The sequence below is a fragment of the Thunnus thynnus genome, chromosome 18 (assembly GCF_963924715.1).
Source record: "Thunnus thynnus chromosome 18, fThuThy2.1, whole genome shotgun sequence".
Taxonomy (NCBI): Eukaryota; Metazoa; Chordata; class Actinopteri; order Scombriformes; family Scombridae; genus Thunnus; species Thunnus thynnus.
In genome coordinates this window covers 19,054,858-19,070,664 of record NC_089534.1, presented here as the reverse complement: position 1 = coordinate 19,070,664, position 15,807 = coordinate 19,054,858, and the positions used below count along the sequence as shown (strand labels likewise).

Here is a 15,807-nt window from a genome sequence, read left to right as displayed (position 1 = left end):
GGAGAGAGTAAATGAGTAACATTCTCCTCTCCCTTAACAACTTCTGTCAAAATGCCCAAGAGGAAGGCACTTAACTCCGACGGCGCTGCTCAGTGGCCAGCAGCGGCAGTGAAGTGTAGCTCTACTAAGTAGCTCCCAGGTGTGTATGTATATAAGTGAATGAATGTGAAGCAGGGCGTGGAGGACAAAATGTCACGACCGCTCTGCAACAACTTCATAAAAGATTGAAAAGAAAACGACTCAGAGGAAAGAGCACAACAAATAGCAGCAGCCTATATTCAGAGAAAGCAATGACCTCATACAGTAAGTGCTTACAGGTGAGAGGGAGCAATATAGAAAAATACAGATCAATGGAGAGAATAAGTGGGCTGAATAAGTTTGAGAAGAGTGGAGGAAAAGGAAAAGCTGGCTGTACTGTGGCCTTTAAACTCAGCCAAAAAGGGTTAGCCTCCTCTGCTCCAAAACTCCTAAGGCTTTATGGCACTTTTGATACTTGTTTTTTGGATATTGTGGTCTCCTTTCCCTCCCTGAAAATTGATTTTACAAACAGCACTTGAAAAACATGTGGGCTGTGGTTTGAATGCTATGTCCATTTGATATATCACTGTGCTGACACGTAGTATTTTCTGATCAAATCCTGTCAAGACTTTCTGTTACCAAACCCTCCAGCAGGTTAGATATTTGTGCGCTGTTAAAAGCAGTTTATATGAAATGTATCACAGACCTCTGGGAAAAAAAAAACTTTGCTACATTTTTCTTGACTAGCTACTGATGATTGATATGACATGCAAAAGCAACTGTGTCCAGAGGAAGTGTGACAGACAGAAAACTTCGACTCTCCCATGACACTGAATTTAAGAGGCTGGTAATTAATCATCACCATCAGCCAGATGAGTCACCAATATGGTGTCAGAACAAAGCCCAGTACTTTTTTTTTTCTTTTGTCTCATGATGAAGCCTGATATTTCTCGTCATTTTCTAATTGTTAATCACAGTTTGATCACATGATGTGCCTACTGTATGAGGTAGGGACTCGTTCCATGACTGCTGCAAAGAGCCCTACATCATATTTTCCCCCTATAAAGTAAAAACGATGAATATACCGTCAAGGTCCATATTAGCTGTAATTGCTCACTTAAACTAACCCTTTCACATCTGAAAATGACACATCAAACGGTGCACTCTAAATTAAATATTCTAATGCGCATTAAATTCCTGCAATTAATCTATTTGGTTTTCATGCAGCAACTGGTGATTTGGAAAGTTTTAATGCTCGCGCGCACGAGCATGATATGCACGCGCGGGCACGTGCATTTTAGTATATATTTTTTTGCTTTAAAAAATAACAGAATCGGGATTTTTAGTAAGAACGGCTCTATTTTATTCCACTATACTCGCACAGACTGCAGCAAAAAAATACTTTGGCAACTTCTCATTAATTAGATTTGATCCATTAAAACTGCAAGAAGAGAAAGCAACAGTTCCCCAGCATATCAAGGAAAATTGGTATCAGACTTATGAACACATAAGTGCAAACCGTGCACCTGCTCGTGCAAAAGTAAATCAATCTTTTACCTGTCCATCCGCATCCTGGTGCGCAAAACGTAACGAATAGCGCCAAGAGCGTCCTGCTTGCGGCTAAAGCCATAGTGAGTGTGGCGCGCTACTGCTGCGGAGCGACGCACCAGCTGGATGCAGAGGGCTGGGACACAACACACACCAGCCCTCCCCTCCCCTTCTCCGATGGGACTGCTGCTTTTCTCCGTAAAACTTGCGGCTCCCCAATCGATCCAGATTTGAAAGAGGGGATTATTATCACGCACTGTTTTTCAAATCCTAAAATATGTAATGGAGTGGGTTAAAAGGGACTCAATTAAACTATACATGAGGCTGTATTCCTCTCAGATGTTTAAAGATGGGTGCAGTGTGCCTCTTCGATTTTGGATATATAAATTAAAATTTAAAAAAAACCTCACAAAATGTCTCCCTCTTCAGGAAGTGAAGATTTCACCCAAATTGAAGGTTTGCTTGCAGGTGGAAGAGGCAAAAAAACACCAGCAGGACCATCAGTGGAAGGTTGATTCAGGTCTGAGCTTTTGGGCATGCTGCCCTTGGCGTATCTTTAAATTAGCTGCTCTCCTCGATTTTGTTGGAGGGATTTATGACTTTAAAGCAATAAAACTGTGTGATAGATATTTTATGACAGCTAATTAGCTATCTAAAGACCCTTTGTGTGGGCTATTCAGTCCCACATGTTCCATCGCAGCCCTGGTCTTGCAGACATAGTCCACTTCAGGATTAAATATTTCCATGACACCATCGCTGCAACAGGTGTTAAACAACACAAGTACGAGCCAAGACTCCAGCAAATGATCTAAATTGAGGAGTCAGAGTTCACAATTACATCCATTTTCCACAAAAGTCCTTTAACCACTAGATGGAGCAACAAGTCACGTTTTTAAATATGTGCAGTAAGATAAGACGTTGAACCAAGCTGATATTTTTTTAATAGAATGAACAAAACACTGAGTTGAATATTGGTCAAAAATGGTTAGTTTGTGGTTAAATAGCTTAATTAAGATGGCTGGGTAATAGTAGGCCTATATGCCTGATACAGTCTATTATACTGCAAATTACTTATACTCTGATCATTTTCAAAATGAGGGGTTTCTGCCTCACTACACCTTTGCAGCACGTAGCCTATTTCATGCATGGGCTCTTCAGGTTTCCCAGAGAGTCCTCTTGATCTTTTTTGTCGCACTTTATCAGTAAAAAATCTCACCAGATCAGCAGCAATCTTCCAGATGAGCAATAATTGAGTCTGCTACTCTTTCACAGATACTCTTCATAATCTTCAGAGGTTATTATGTCTGTAATATTCTTATTTACACTGTCAGAATTGGAACTTTAACTCATAATTGTCAGTAAGTATGGTAAGTAATTGACATGTCATCTGTCTGTCTCTCTACACAGTATCTGTATGGGCTTCAGATGAAGATCAGGACTTTTGTAAATCTGTAGGTGGTTTTACTTCAGACCAACGTCTCCCCCTGTTGGCTGCACTATTTACCTGCACCAGGAAAAGACTTCAAATTAAATAACATAATGAACAAGATGTGAGATTCTACAAAAGAAATTGTAGCCCAGTATGAGTCATGCAATGAATATTGATTTTTTAAATTATATAATAAAAACACAATGCCTCTGTGGTTTCTACAATATTGGAGATGCAGTAGTCATATGCAAACTGTAAACTCATCAGGCTGGTTTTTCAGTATTTGTCAATGAAGATAAAATTGACAGATTGGCCACAAAATCAATACATGTGTCAGTGGTCTACATGGCCCCCCGGAGGCCAATAAAGTAATTGAAGTTTGTTTTTTATAGTCTCTGGCCTTCCAGCCTTAACTTCATAAACTCATTACTGGTGCTGATTGAGTCTCTAGTAGCCTGTCACGCTCTCTCCCTCTCTCTCTCTCTCTCTCTCTCTCTCTCTCTCTCTCACACACACACACACACACTACTGCAGCATCTTTCAAGAGTGCATGAGTCAGCACAAAACATAATACATTTTTAAACTAAAAAAGTATTATTTACGTAGATAGTTTGATTTCTTTCTCTCTCTCTCTCTCTCTCTCCCTGCAAACCTGCAAATGTGCACAGACACTGTTACACACACACACACACACACACACACACACACACACACACACACACACATACATACAAAGAGGGAGAGACAGGATTTCAAGTTTCTCCTCAGGTAGAGCTTCAACCAGTGCAGGGTGTCCTACCTTATTTTACACATGCCTGCAGTCATTTGTGTCAGGTCCTGCTTTAATTCCCCCAAATGAAAAGACAAGATGCTCATGATGAAATAGGTTGTCTCTGCTGATAAGACCGTATCAGATAAGACTGGATGTCCAGCTGAGTTTATACAAATAGTGTTAAAATGAGTGTTTTGTTGCCGTTCTATCAACAGTTTAACCTGATTTCTTTTGTCATTTTGTTATTCCTGTATACTAAGGGTGTTACATTATGCTGTTAGGTAAAGAGCTGCTCAGCATCCAACCAAATTTATAACACAATTTATGCTTTTTTTTACATCGGCTGGTGTTCTCATAAAGTAGAGGTGACGATTTAGTGAATTAGCTTTTTCATTCAAGCATTGTTGTTGTAGCTTTCCCAAACTCCCTAAGAGGGTTCGGGGGAAGAAAAACATTTAATAAACTGTCTTACTGTGGTAACTGAAATAGACTGGTTGAGTAAACAGAAACACCAAATGGATATTACTGAATATACATATCAAAAGAGTCGGTCTATACTTCATTGTCACAAAATGTATTTTTGTGTGGAAGTTTCTCTCAGCAGATGACTTGAGTCTTGTCTGTCCCTACCTATAAGAACCTATAAGCTGTGCTGGTGCTTAACATCCCACTGTGCCTGCTGGGATGTTAAGCGCCAGCAAACTCACAGTCCTGTCAGAAGGATTCCTGCTGCCACTCGTGGAACTGTGATACTCCTGGAAATAGTAGCTTTTCTGAAAAAAAAACTCCCAGCACAGTTTAGTTTATCACTTGTTAAATGTTATGGGGTGAAATTAGAATGTCAGTATAAAATGTAATAATATAGCTTTGCACGTACTTTCCCCTTAAGCTACATCCCAGAAAAGTCATGTTTGATTTTCCAGGTGTACGCTCACATTTTCATGTTTCCCACACATAACATCAAAGATAATGTTCAAGGAAAGGGTCACTTTTTTACATTTTCTCATTGCGCCGACAGAATGTTTCTCATTTTCTTCCATGCATGCAGAATCCCTCACGGCCCTAGTAGCTACACGGGCAGCTACCCTTCTGCTTCTCCTTTCTTGTAACAAATACACAAACTACAGGTCGAGGAAAGATTTCTTTGTCCTCATCATGCCAGTTTACCAGATCAGAAAGGTCAACCACTGGCCAGTGCCAGACAAAGACCAACAGGCAAAGCTCACCTGATCTGACCCCTGACTTTAGCCATCCTGAATGATATTAAGTGGGAAATTGGGTTGCCTAGCACCTACTCTGCATCTGTCACACAGATTTAGTCCTACAAAAAGTTTTTCAAACATACTTTAAGGGCATTGTCATGGAGCATGAATAATCCACTTGTCATTACCATTTATTCAGTAACCCACATACACCATTTCAATCTATTCTAATGGGAGATTTAAGATTACATAATGTGGATTTTTTAGTTTTAGTTTAGTTTTAGTCTCTCCTTTATGAATTTAAAGTTACTGAATGTATTTTAGAATCTTGTTTAACTGACCAAGATCAGGCAGTATCATAACTATATGGGAGATTTTTACGCACTGAAGAAAAATGATTGCCTCAGATCCCAGGGCTGTACTGATATCTTACAATGAGAGCATGAACCATCCCCACGCTGAAGCTGTAGCCCACCCCCCGCCCTTCCTGCAAGACGAGCAGAGTGAGAGCAAGTGGCAGCTCGGAGATGCGCGATACACCCATCAGCCACGGAGCACAGAGCAGGAGGAGATGTTAACTGGAGCATGTGCTTATTGTAATTCACACTTTTGTTACTATTAGTTAAAAAAAAACAACAAATTGTTCTACATGCTGTCCGTATGGAAAACGATTTTTGGGTCCAGCGAATCCAGACGCAAGGAGAGGCTCACCTAAAGATAATTAAATACAGATTGCGGCAAGCAGGTTCAAGTTTTATCTGTGTGGAGTAAAATTACTCCCCTGACCAGTTTGGACTAATGATGGCACTAATGGTTCACCTGAAGACGGTCGCCCACCTCCGGGGGAAAGGTGACAGGATCGCCAAAGTTACATTCAGAGGTATGACATGTTTATCTGCCAGATTTCTGTATGTTTTAGCCTGTAAGTTTTGAAATGAAATCACGCTGTGTGGTGGGAGCTGATTTGATTTATGTTTGACAATGTGATGGAAGTTAATTAGTTCATCTTGGATGCGTAAAAAGTTGGGAAAACCCCTCAAGGATCGGCGGTCCTCGGGGACGCGCTCGCTCCGCACTCTGATGTTCAATGCGCTTTTTTCTCAGGGAGGAAAACTGGATCATACATAGCAAGAGTCTTTGAATGCATCGCGTTGATCCTCTCTATCACCTCTAAAAATTATTTAAAATGAGGCCACTTTAGATTAAAAACACCCTATGCATGAGCCTATACAATTTAAAAGGGCAGTATAACTAAACTTAAAATCCTTATAGAAATATTATATGAATATTTGGCTGTTAGCTCTTTAATAACTGCTATAATAAAGAAAACGCAAAACTCCATCGTGATAAAACAGTGATTTTACAATTCTTATGATTTTCACTTGATGTGTCCACCAGATATGTGTGTTTTACTCATACAGCAATAAGACCAAGAGGCCAGTAGGTTACAACTGACAATGCTTATGGCATCGATTGGGCCGAGGAGGGCGGCGGGGGTCGAGGTGTGGGGGTCTGTTTTATCAAGCCTTCGGGGTAATTACTACAGGGTCATGCTTATTCTAGCATCTGAGCCACACTGTGTCCCAGAGGAAACAGGAACCGCTGCAACTGTAAGAGGGACCAGAGGTGAGTATAAGAGGGAAGGAGTTCAGTGGATTCATTCATCCACTCATCTCTTTGTGTGTGTGAATATGTGAGTGTGTGTTTGTGTGAGAAAACGCGGGTGTTTCAGCACCTTGGACAGCGATCAGTCCACACACTCTTTCTGACTGATGACAAGCGTTCAATCCCAGCAGATCCCTGTTTAGACTCCTGCTGTCAGCACCAGTATTGTGTAGAATGTTACAAGACCACCACCCCCAACCTCTCTCCTCTCCTCTCCTCTCCTCTCCTGTGTGTGTGCCTGTGTGTGTGTGTGTGGGGGGGGGGGGGGGGGGGGGGAATTCTGCGCTGTGAATTCACCAGGGTGTTGATCTTACATGAACCGTCATCCAAGTCAAGGATTAGACCGTCTACTCCCTTCCACCAGTCCCCATGGCCCAACTGTCAGCACAGTTGCTGCAGTTCATCTGCTTGTAATTTCAAATATGCTAAGCATCAAAGTGTGTGTGTGTTGGTGTCTGCGCTGCTTCTTTTACCTCAATTTCTGCCCTATATCTGAGTGAGATAGTGCAATTTGAAGTTGAAAACATGAGTAGCTTTCACTGTTTTTTACTGGTGTCAGATTCTGTATGTGAGGCTTTTTTGAATAAATAGAAAAAGGCAGAAGCCGTGCACATCCAACTGTATTCTTAGATGCAGGACATATTACATAATATGCCAACAATTTTTTAAAATGGGGAACATTTTCTAACATTTAAACCTATTAGACATCGTACACACACCTGTCCTGTTCAACACACATAAGATTTTCAAATATTACTGGGGTTAAAAACTGTATGTGGGGTGTTTTTGTTAAATATCAACCAGATTTTTCATTTTCTAACTCACTTACTGCAATCTGTTTATATGAAATCGCTTGATCCGAGTGGCCAGATGTAAAATATGTGCTGTGTATTTAGGTATTTATGGGTCATTAAATAATGAATATCACAGAAAAGGTTAGTGAGAGAGAGGATCAGACCCCTTGTACACCGAATCACCATGACAACCACTATATGATTAATGTGATTTTTAAAAAATATTTCACTCTTGAAAAATTGATTATTTTGATGTTAAATTGTTAAAAGAGGCAGATTTATTAGCATCACTTTGCCACAGACGGTGAAAACATTTCAAATGGAGGAAATTTTATTACCATCCACTTTTTCTTCTCCTGTTTCTTCTCCTCTGCCGTTGTACTGTAAATAGACTTTTTACTGAAGGCATAATCATAAGCCCTTTTAAATTAAGGTTTTATTACTGTTCTACTGCAAAATGTTTACATACTGTATTTTTCTGTTCACAGTATTTGCTTTGCGTCTTGCATCCCCAGTCTCTTTCATCGCTGTGGGTTTTTGAGTCATACTTTTCCTGCTTTCAGCTCAAGCAACTTCCTGCTTAGAGAGGAAGAAGTCTGCCAGGAAGCCACAGCCCCTTCTGAGTATGTCAAACTATACATGACCCCTCGAGAGGCTGGTGGGAAGATTTTTTACGTCATGTGAGGCCGACTTCCCGTGTTGTGTCTGACAGGGAAAGAGACCCACAGTAATATGGTCAACAACACACATTATCTAGAATCAAACATCTCCAATATTTTCAGAAAATAAAAGCCATAAATCATGGCATCGATTGCATTCAAGATGTAATATATAAAAAAGCAATAAAGAAGACATCGGGGTTTCCTGACTGGTCAAGCTAAAACTTCATTATTATTCGATAACAGCAGAAATGAAAAAAAAAGTCTTCTTCAAAGGCCAGGCATGAAAACTTAATTGATTTCTTGACAAGTCTTTGATGAATCCCTTCTGTTACAGTAACTGTAGTGCTGCGCTTTATCAAAGAATGACACTCCAGCTGCTGATGCTTTGGCTCAGCAATCGCACAGTACCCTGCAGGAGTTCACAAGTACATCAATTTAAATATTCAATTACAGCTTGCTAGATAAGGCCTTCCCTTCAACTCTTTTCACCACTTATCAACCCTCTTGCTAAATTTCAGATACTTGACGTTTGCACTGCTGTACTGCTGCTCGTTTGTTAGCTTTTTTTACTCAAAATCTTCTTAAATTCCTGGACTGAAACAGAGTTTTGGTCAATCCACTGTGTTTTGCAGATGTCATTGCCACTCCGGTACCACTTTGTGATAAATTACCCTTTATATGCATTAATTAATATTTATTAATGGTTAATTAATCATTTACTACTGCTTTATAGATTATCTATAGGCTGTTATTAAGAAAAAAAAAAGCCAGTTTGTGGAAATATTTAGCTCTCACAGGGCATCTGGACCAATAAATAACTTAAAATTTACACCTGTAGACTTGATGGATTACTATAGAAACTCATTATTAAATATTAATTTAAAGAATATAGAAACACAAGACGTTTATTAATGGCTTACTAACATTTACAACTGCAAATGCGATGGTTTTTCAATCTTTAATTAACGCTTATAACTCTGTTACAAAGGATGACTTATTAGAAAGTTCCTTTTCATTCCTGGAGCTCACTGAAGCTCTTTTCTATGCATCCTCTGCTGGAAGAGACATTTATTGCATATTTAGTTTTGAATTGTGGCACCTATTTGGTATGTACACCATCTCTGATTTGTCTCGTAAATGGATCAGAAAATGAGGAAATAACACAGTATGGGACAATAAACATGAGATGCTCAGAGGCATGCCAGGAGACTCTGATTATGGCAAACAGCAAGAACACCCATAGCATTATGGCAAACAAAATGTTTCCCACTTTTCTACTCTACGCTCCATTTCTTTGTTTTACTGTAAATCTTATGAAATTCAGGTAAAACCGAAGGACAGCTAAAGAGCTTCTAAAAGCTTCTATACCCACTTCACTTGTGTTAGTTTGAGTCTTTCACAGTGTTCTCCATCCTTCTCTTTCACTCCTTTTATCGCTGTCTGCTCGGTATATATATATATATATATATATATATATATATATATATATATATATATATATATATATATATATATATATATATATATATGTACAATCCATTTCTTTTCTTTCGCCCACCACAGGTCCTTTCAATCCTTCTTTTCACTCTATTCTCTGTCACATTATTCCTCACCGTTTCCACCAAGGCCAAAAGACAACCTGATTAGCTGAATGTTGTTTTAGTTTGGAGCACCTTATATAAGCTTCACATGATCTACTTTCCCAAACCCACGTTTGAGTGAGATGAAAACGCTGGTATGACAGTGATGCCTCTGTTTTGAATAATGTAGGAGGAATATTGTCAGCCTCTCTGACATTTAAGTGGTGTTTATTTTCTAAAAAAAAATATATATATTTCAAAAGATGAGGGTTTTCTAAGGTTGTAATGAGTAGGGAGTGATGGAACAGAGAGATGGGAACACTTATGACAGAGATGATAAACTGAGTCAAAATGGGGACTCTGGATACTGATGAGGCTGTTTGAATCATGATATCTTTTCAGTTTTACCTTTGCATGTTGATGTATCTTTTCCTTTTTGTAAACTCAGAGGTCAGTGGTTCTGTGAATGTGTGAGAGGATACTTTCAGCACCGATAATAATAAATCATCAATCCACAATGTTTATTTATGTTCAAACTCCTTATCACAGTCAGCCTGGCAGTAGTTGTAATTCATTTTGTACATCTTTGTGTGTGCACATGTGCCTGTGTGTATTTTTATACATAAATGTGTGTCAGTACACATCAGCTGTCCGCACGCACCAAAAAATACATCAACACCCCCACAAAACAAACTATAGCAACAAAGCAAAATGCACACAGCCGCCTGATGCCATTCATGAGCATCACAAAGCAACCAGGTGAGCACAGGCTGCAGCACGCATGAGTGAATCAGGTTACAGTAAGCGGCTCTCTGCCCTGAATATAACCTTGAATACACACTGCCCCACCACATTATGGTTTTCACAGTTATCTAAGGAGACCATGTGGAAATTCTGTACATTGTGTTGTCCATAACCAAAAAAAATCTCTTTTCTATTTCATTTCGGCTAGGATCTGTTTATCTTTCTGTCTGTCTGTCTCCATTCTGACGCATAGTGAGTCATTTTGTAGCCATTCAACTGTCTGCATTTATTTTCTGTCTCCTGTGGCTCCACGGAGCCAGTCTCATTTGTGTATTTTTCAGGTACTTTAGTCATTAATTTGTCTTTTCACTGGTCTTTAATGTGACAGATGTAAACAGACAGTATTGGGACCGTTTTAATCTTGATAAATTTCTCTGTGAATCGATACATACATGAATCAAAAATACTCCCTGACAGTAAAAGTCAATGCTTCAGAAGTATTAGCAGCAAAATGTAAAAGGAAAAGTTCTCATTATGCCTGTGAGTGATGATTGATTATGAGTGATGAATATATTTACTATGACTGACAACCTACCTAAAACTCAATTTTCATAACCTGTTCCATAATGCACACAGATTGAATTAAATATAAAGATCGAGTGCTTTATAATCAGCCTGTGCTGTGTGCCCACCCACTCAAACGGCATTGACATTAATTGCAACTGTATTATTGATCCATCTAACCATCCTTAACCTCTTAACTCTTCCTTACCTTTCAGGTCTGTCCTTCTACAGCCATGTAGCAGAGAACTGTGAAGCAGTGGCCCACTTTAATGAGGTCAGTGTCTTCATTTCCTCTGTCATACGCCAGCCCACCCCGATAATGACCGATAAGCAGTTATCTCTTGACTTAATAGAAACCACAACCATCCCGACTCCACTGTAGATAACAACATGCTGATTGCACAGCCTGCAAGTTTTGTTAATAAAGTGAGGCAGTAATTAGTAGACATAATGTAGAAGGCAATGTTCACTTTTAATCTGTTTGTACTCAGATTAAAGTGATCACATTAACACTCAAACATGATTTTATATATTTTTACACAATGAGAAGTACAGTAAGATTTCACATTTACGCTTACATAGTCAGTATTATAACTTTGTTGTTATAGTAAGCATCTAATAACTCTATTACTACTTCAAATTTCTTCAACATAGAGAATGAAGTAGAACAGTTGAGCTACAGTTTAAGTCTTCTCTATAAATTGTATACTGTATAAAGATGATCGTAGCGACTGCTTAGGGTCGGTGCCATCTTTTCTGTCTGGAGCAGGACCTTCCAGATAAGGAGTGTGAGGTGTTGCCTTTCACACTCTGGAAACACGCCCCGCTGCCACGGACGGGTGCACACTTGGGCTAATGTTAGCTATTTTAGCTAAATTGTGCTAACAGGGCAAGTGTCATTATCAAGTAACATTAAACTTACTGAAATATTCTGACAATAGTGGGACTCAGTGTGAGTCCTGGAGCCAGGGAGAGAGGCAGGTGAGTCAACTGTCAATCACAGCTATCAATTAACGCCCACATGCAGACAAAGCGTACTATAAGTCTTCAAATCTCATTAACAGAGCAATAATTGCTATAATTATCAGCAGCACACTTATGAGAGGGTGATTGAGACCATAATGGCTTATTGAAAAAGATTATTGACTTAGTATTTCTAGAAAGAAGCTAATGCATATTGAATAGGAGTCACTTGGAGCCAGCATGTAGCAGCTGTCGGTGGCATTGCACTTTAAGGTACTTCCGCATTGGTTTCAGCCTCAGGTCGTGGCAGTTGCCACTTGGTCTTTTCCCTAGAGTGAAAGAATCATATTAATAAAAAGTGTGAAATCTACACCAATGAATCCCTGTAATCTTGCCTTGTGTCATTGATTATGATATGATATGATATAATTACCTTGATTCTGAACAAATTGCAGAGTTTTTTATGAATTGGATATACAACAAATTACCATTGTATTATACACTAGCATTGGTGAGAGAATACAAACTTTTTTTTTTAAGAATGTTGCCAATTATCACATTAAAGTCATGCTGTTGAATTATCCTCACAATAATCCCATTTATTATCCAGCACTTGTTCATATTTTGGAGTGGTTTTGGCTCGTTTGGTAGAACAGTTTAACCATTAGGTGCAAGATAGGTGAGTCGATCCTTGTTCTTCAGCAAGCGACGGAAACTCAAATCGCTTCCAATGTACGTGAATGTGAAAAAAAAATGTAAGTCACCTTGAACAAAAACATTGATATCTACATCAATTTTCTATATTATTAACTAGCGTAGGATTTTAAAGGGCGCTAGTCCATTGCAAGGCTACCAAACATAAAAAGACAATCACATTTACAAGCCATTGTGCTGGTTCTCACTTGCAAATGGCCAATGTCCTGCCTAATGGCCCTCTCCTTTTCATTGATGGTCCATCAGGATCTGAGAGGCGAAACAGAGGTAGCAACCTCCACCCATGCATGTCATTGAACACTTGCTCTGTTGTAATTAAACTAGACATTGCACACTCTGCTGCTGTAGTGACAAAAGCCTCTTTTGCCAGAAGAACTTAAAACTTGCAAAAGAAAGTTTAGTGATTATGTGCTCCCTACTGTTTCTCTTTGAAGTGCAGAAAATTACATTATTCTGTCTTTTAACACCAGAAGGATTTCACTTGAGCCCCTGTGGTGCTGGCTGGTCAGTCTCTTTTCGCTGTGGCTGCTGTGGGATTCTGGGAAGTGTTCCCAATAGGATTCCTGCAGGCTCCTGTCACACTGAGAAAGCGTTATGATGGATTCAAATGCAAAGAGTAATATAACTGGGCAGAGGAGGGGGGGGGGTAAGAGAAATATAAGGGTTGGGGGATCAACAGAGAAGAAATCCACACAGGGTGGAAGCAAGAGAGGCAGAACAGAGGTAGGGGATAAAGTCAGGGGATGAAAAAAGCAAAAACAAAAGGTAGAGCCTCAATCACATAAAGACACTTCCTATGGGAGGTTTGTCTACATTTTTTTTCTCTGAGCTGTTCGCTTTTACAGAGAAAAACATTACTGCTTTGATGTGCTCACAAGCAGAGTGCTGCTTCCTTTGCTGATAACCAAGGCTTTTGTTTTCAGTCTAATCAGGAAAATGACTAAATGACTGTACACGTTTGGCAACTTGCATAGTCATGCACACACGCACACACACACAGAAACATACCCCTGCAGAAATAATGCTGCTTTTGTAACATCACGGGTGAAATGTGAGAGAGAGAAAAGTGGACAAAGGGGAGAGATGTGTCAGGAAAATTTGTGACAATATTCCTGCGTGCTGCCTTACAGTAACTGGTATAGAACTGAGTGGCTGACACTGATACGCGATTGCTTGTGACAGCCTCACTCGATGCTCTCGTCTTGCATGCCTTACTGCTTGGGAGGTCGTTAGGATCACTCAGCGTCAATAAAATGTCCGGGCTTCCCTTAGGACGACTTGTGCTTTCAGTGGCTCCTGAGACTATGTGTTGTGTACCGCTGGTGCCCAAGCATACATGCACTGTTTTCCTAACCCTCCCCCCACCACAAACACTGGAGCAATTCCTCATCAACCTCCTCTTCATCTGACATCTTCATCCTTAGCCCTGGAACATTTGCATGGCTCAGTAAGCTCAGTCCAGCCCCTGGAGTTGAATTGGCCATTAGCATAGAGTTGTGTGTCTTGTTGCTTTATGCATGGACTAGCAGGACGCCTTTGAACTAGTATGCGGATAGACTGGATGGGGAATCTGTATTCATTATTCATTGTATGGTGGGACTTGGCTTTTAGCTGCAGTATAACAGGGCTTCCCCCTCACTAGTTAGACATAACTGGAGCAAAGAACAGAAAGCGCTGCAAGTGTTGTATGTGACCGCAGGGTTCACTGAGTTTGGGCCTGTAGCTACTGTGTGTGTCTAAGAGACAGAGAGAATATGCCTGAATTAGATTATGTATTTGTTTAGTTTACAAAAAAAAGATGTCAAGAGATTTGAACTATATGCAGACAAAGCAAGGGGGATTATTATGCAAACGTAATGAGTATGAGAATAGTCTTTCTCCACAGACTTCCAGCTGCTACAGCCCCACACTAAGTGCACAGCCTGACTTTTTAATGAGAATCTTGTGATTACGTAACACAAAATCTCTAAATCCCATGACTTTTTCATGGCTTTTTTAGGGTGTTGTGTGCTTACTGTTTCGGCACCTGTATCACAAAATTGATTGTTAAGGACTGCATACACGGTGAAATAGTTGCAGCATTATGTTTCCTAATTTATTGTTGCTCCAAAAAAATGCAGATAAATATGAGGGTCATGCATGCTTTGCTAGTATAGCAATTGTTTCGAATAGTGAAACTTGACTCTCGTGTTGAATATCACAGTTTGCATGTTGCAAATTTGACTGGTTTCAGTAGTTCTCTTTGTAGCTGTGGACATTTTTGCATTACTTCACCACTGAAGTCCTCATCAACCTGCTCAGGAGTCAGCGCTCAAGGGCGTGCTTTGAGACCTCAGTGAGGTCACTTCCAACAAAACACTTCCCTGGCTGCCCTGGTAATGAGGTTTGGGAAGTTAGTGGGCTCAAGTATGGCGTATCTGTTATATGAGAACATATCAATATCAGGGTGAGGTTTTTAAACTAATATACATCATACCAAGTATCCAATAACTCACTGCAGAATAAAAGACTCTTATAACATAAATGTATGCATTAGGTTGAGTTACTTTTGGATGTTCAGCTGTTGCTTTGCTGACCACTTGATCAGATGAGAAGTAGCAGTCGCCTCTGGACTAGACACTAGCTGGAATATTGCAAGTACTAAATATAGTTTATGAACTTCACCAGTTTTTAAGATTCAGGGCAACTCCATGGAGGTGCTTTCCCATCTCTGAGTATACTGAATAAATGATGATCTGTACAGAATATTTTCTTTGCCAGTTTAGAGTTGGGGGGAAGCTGGAGGCTGAAATTTAAGCAGCCAGAATGAGCACAGTGGAATCTACAGTTGGTAAATTGTACTGAACTGAATGTTGTGATCTGTGGTTATAATGAAAAAACTGAATTAAACAAGTGTGCTGATGTGCACACATACACACACGCATACAGATTGCACACACATCATTTCTGCAGGGAATGCTGTATATTTATATTTTTGCCCATTAAGTCCTTAGGAGAGGAAAAAAATAGTGGCCCATTTCTCCTTTGCTGTTAGTGTGTGTAACCATGTGCATCAGCTTGTAACTCCTCTGCTTTAAGAAGTCTCTCTCAGGAGTGACAAGGTATACCTAAGCAAAGGATGGTAAAAAATGAAGTAGATGAAGTAATCTTGG

At 39.8% G+C, this 15,807-nt stretch overlaps 2 protein-coding genes across 2 annotated transcripts in view; one reads left to right on the top strand and one right to left on the bottom strand.

Annotated features, from left to right (window-relative positions):
• The window catches only part of fndc1 (fibronectin type III domain containing 1), a 40,602-nt gene extending 38,855 nt beyond the window's left edge, over positions 1 to 1,747 (bottom strand). Inside the window, exon 1 of the mRNA XM_067571646.1 lies at positions 1,576 to 1,747. Coding sequence (XP_067427747.1) covers positions 1,576 to 1,648 — 73 coding nt within the window. The 5' untranslated portion in view covers positions 1,649 to 1,747. The remainder of the gene's footprint in view (positions 1 to 1,575) is intronic.
• Positions 1,748 to 5,509: 3,762 nt separating this feature from the next.
• The window catches only part of otofa (otoferlin a), a 78,059-nt gene continuing 67,761 nt past the window's right edge, over positions 5,510 to 15,807 (top strand). Inside the window, exons 1-2 of the mRNA XM_067572302.1 lie at positions 5,510 to 5,849; positions 11,194 to 11,252. Coding sequence (XP_067428403.1) covers positions 5,768 to 5,849; positions 11,194 to 11,252 — 141 coding nt within the window. The 5' untranslated portion in view covers positions 5,510 to 5,767. The remainder of the gene's footprint in view (positions 5,850 to 11,193; positions 11,253 to 15,807) is intronic.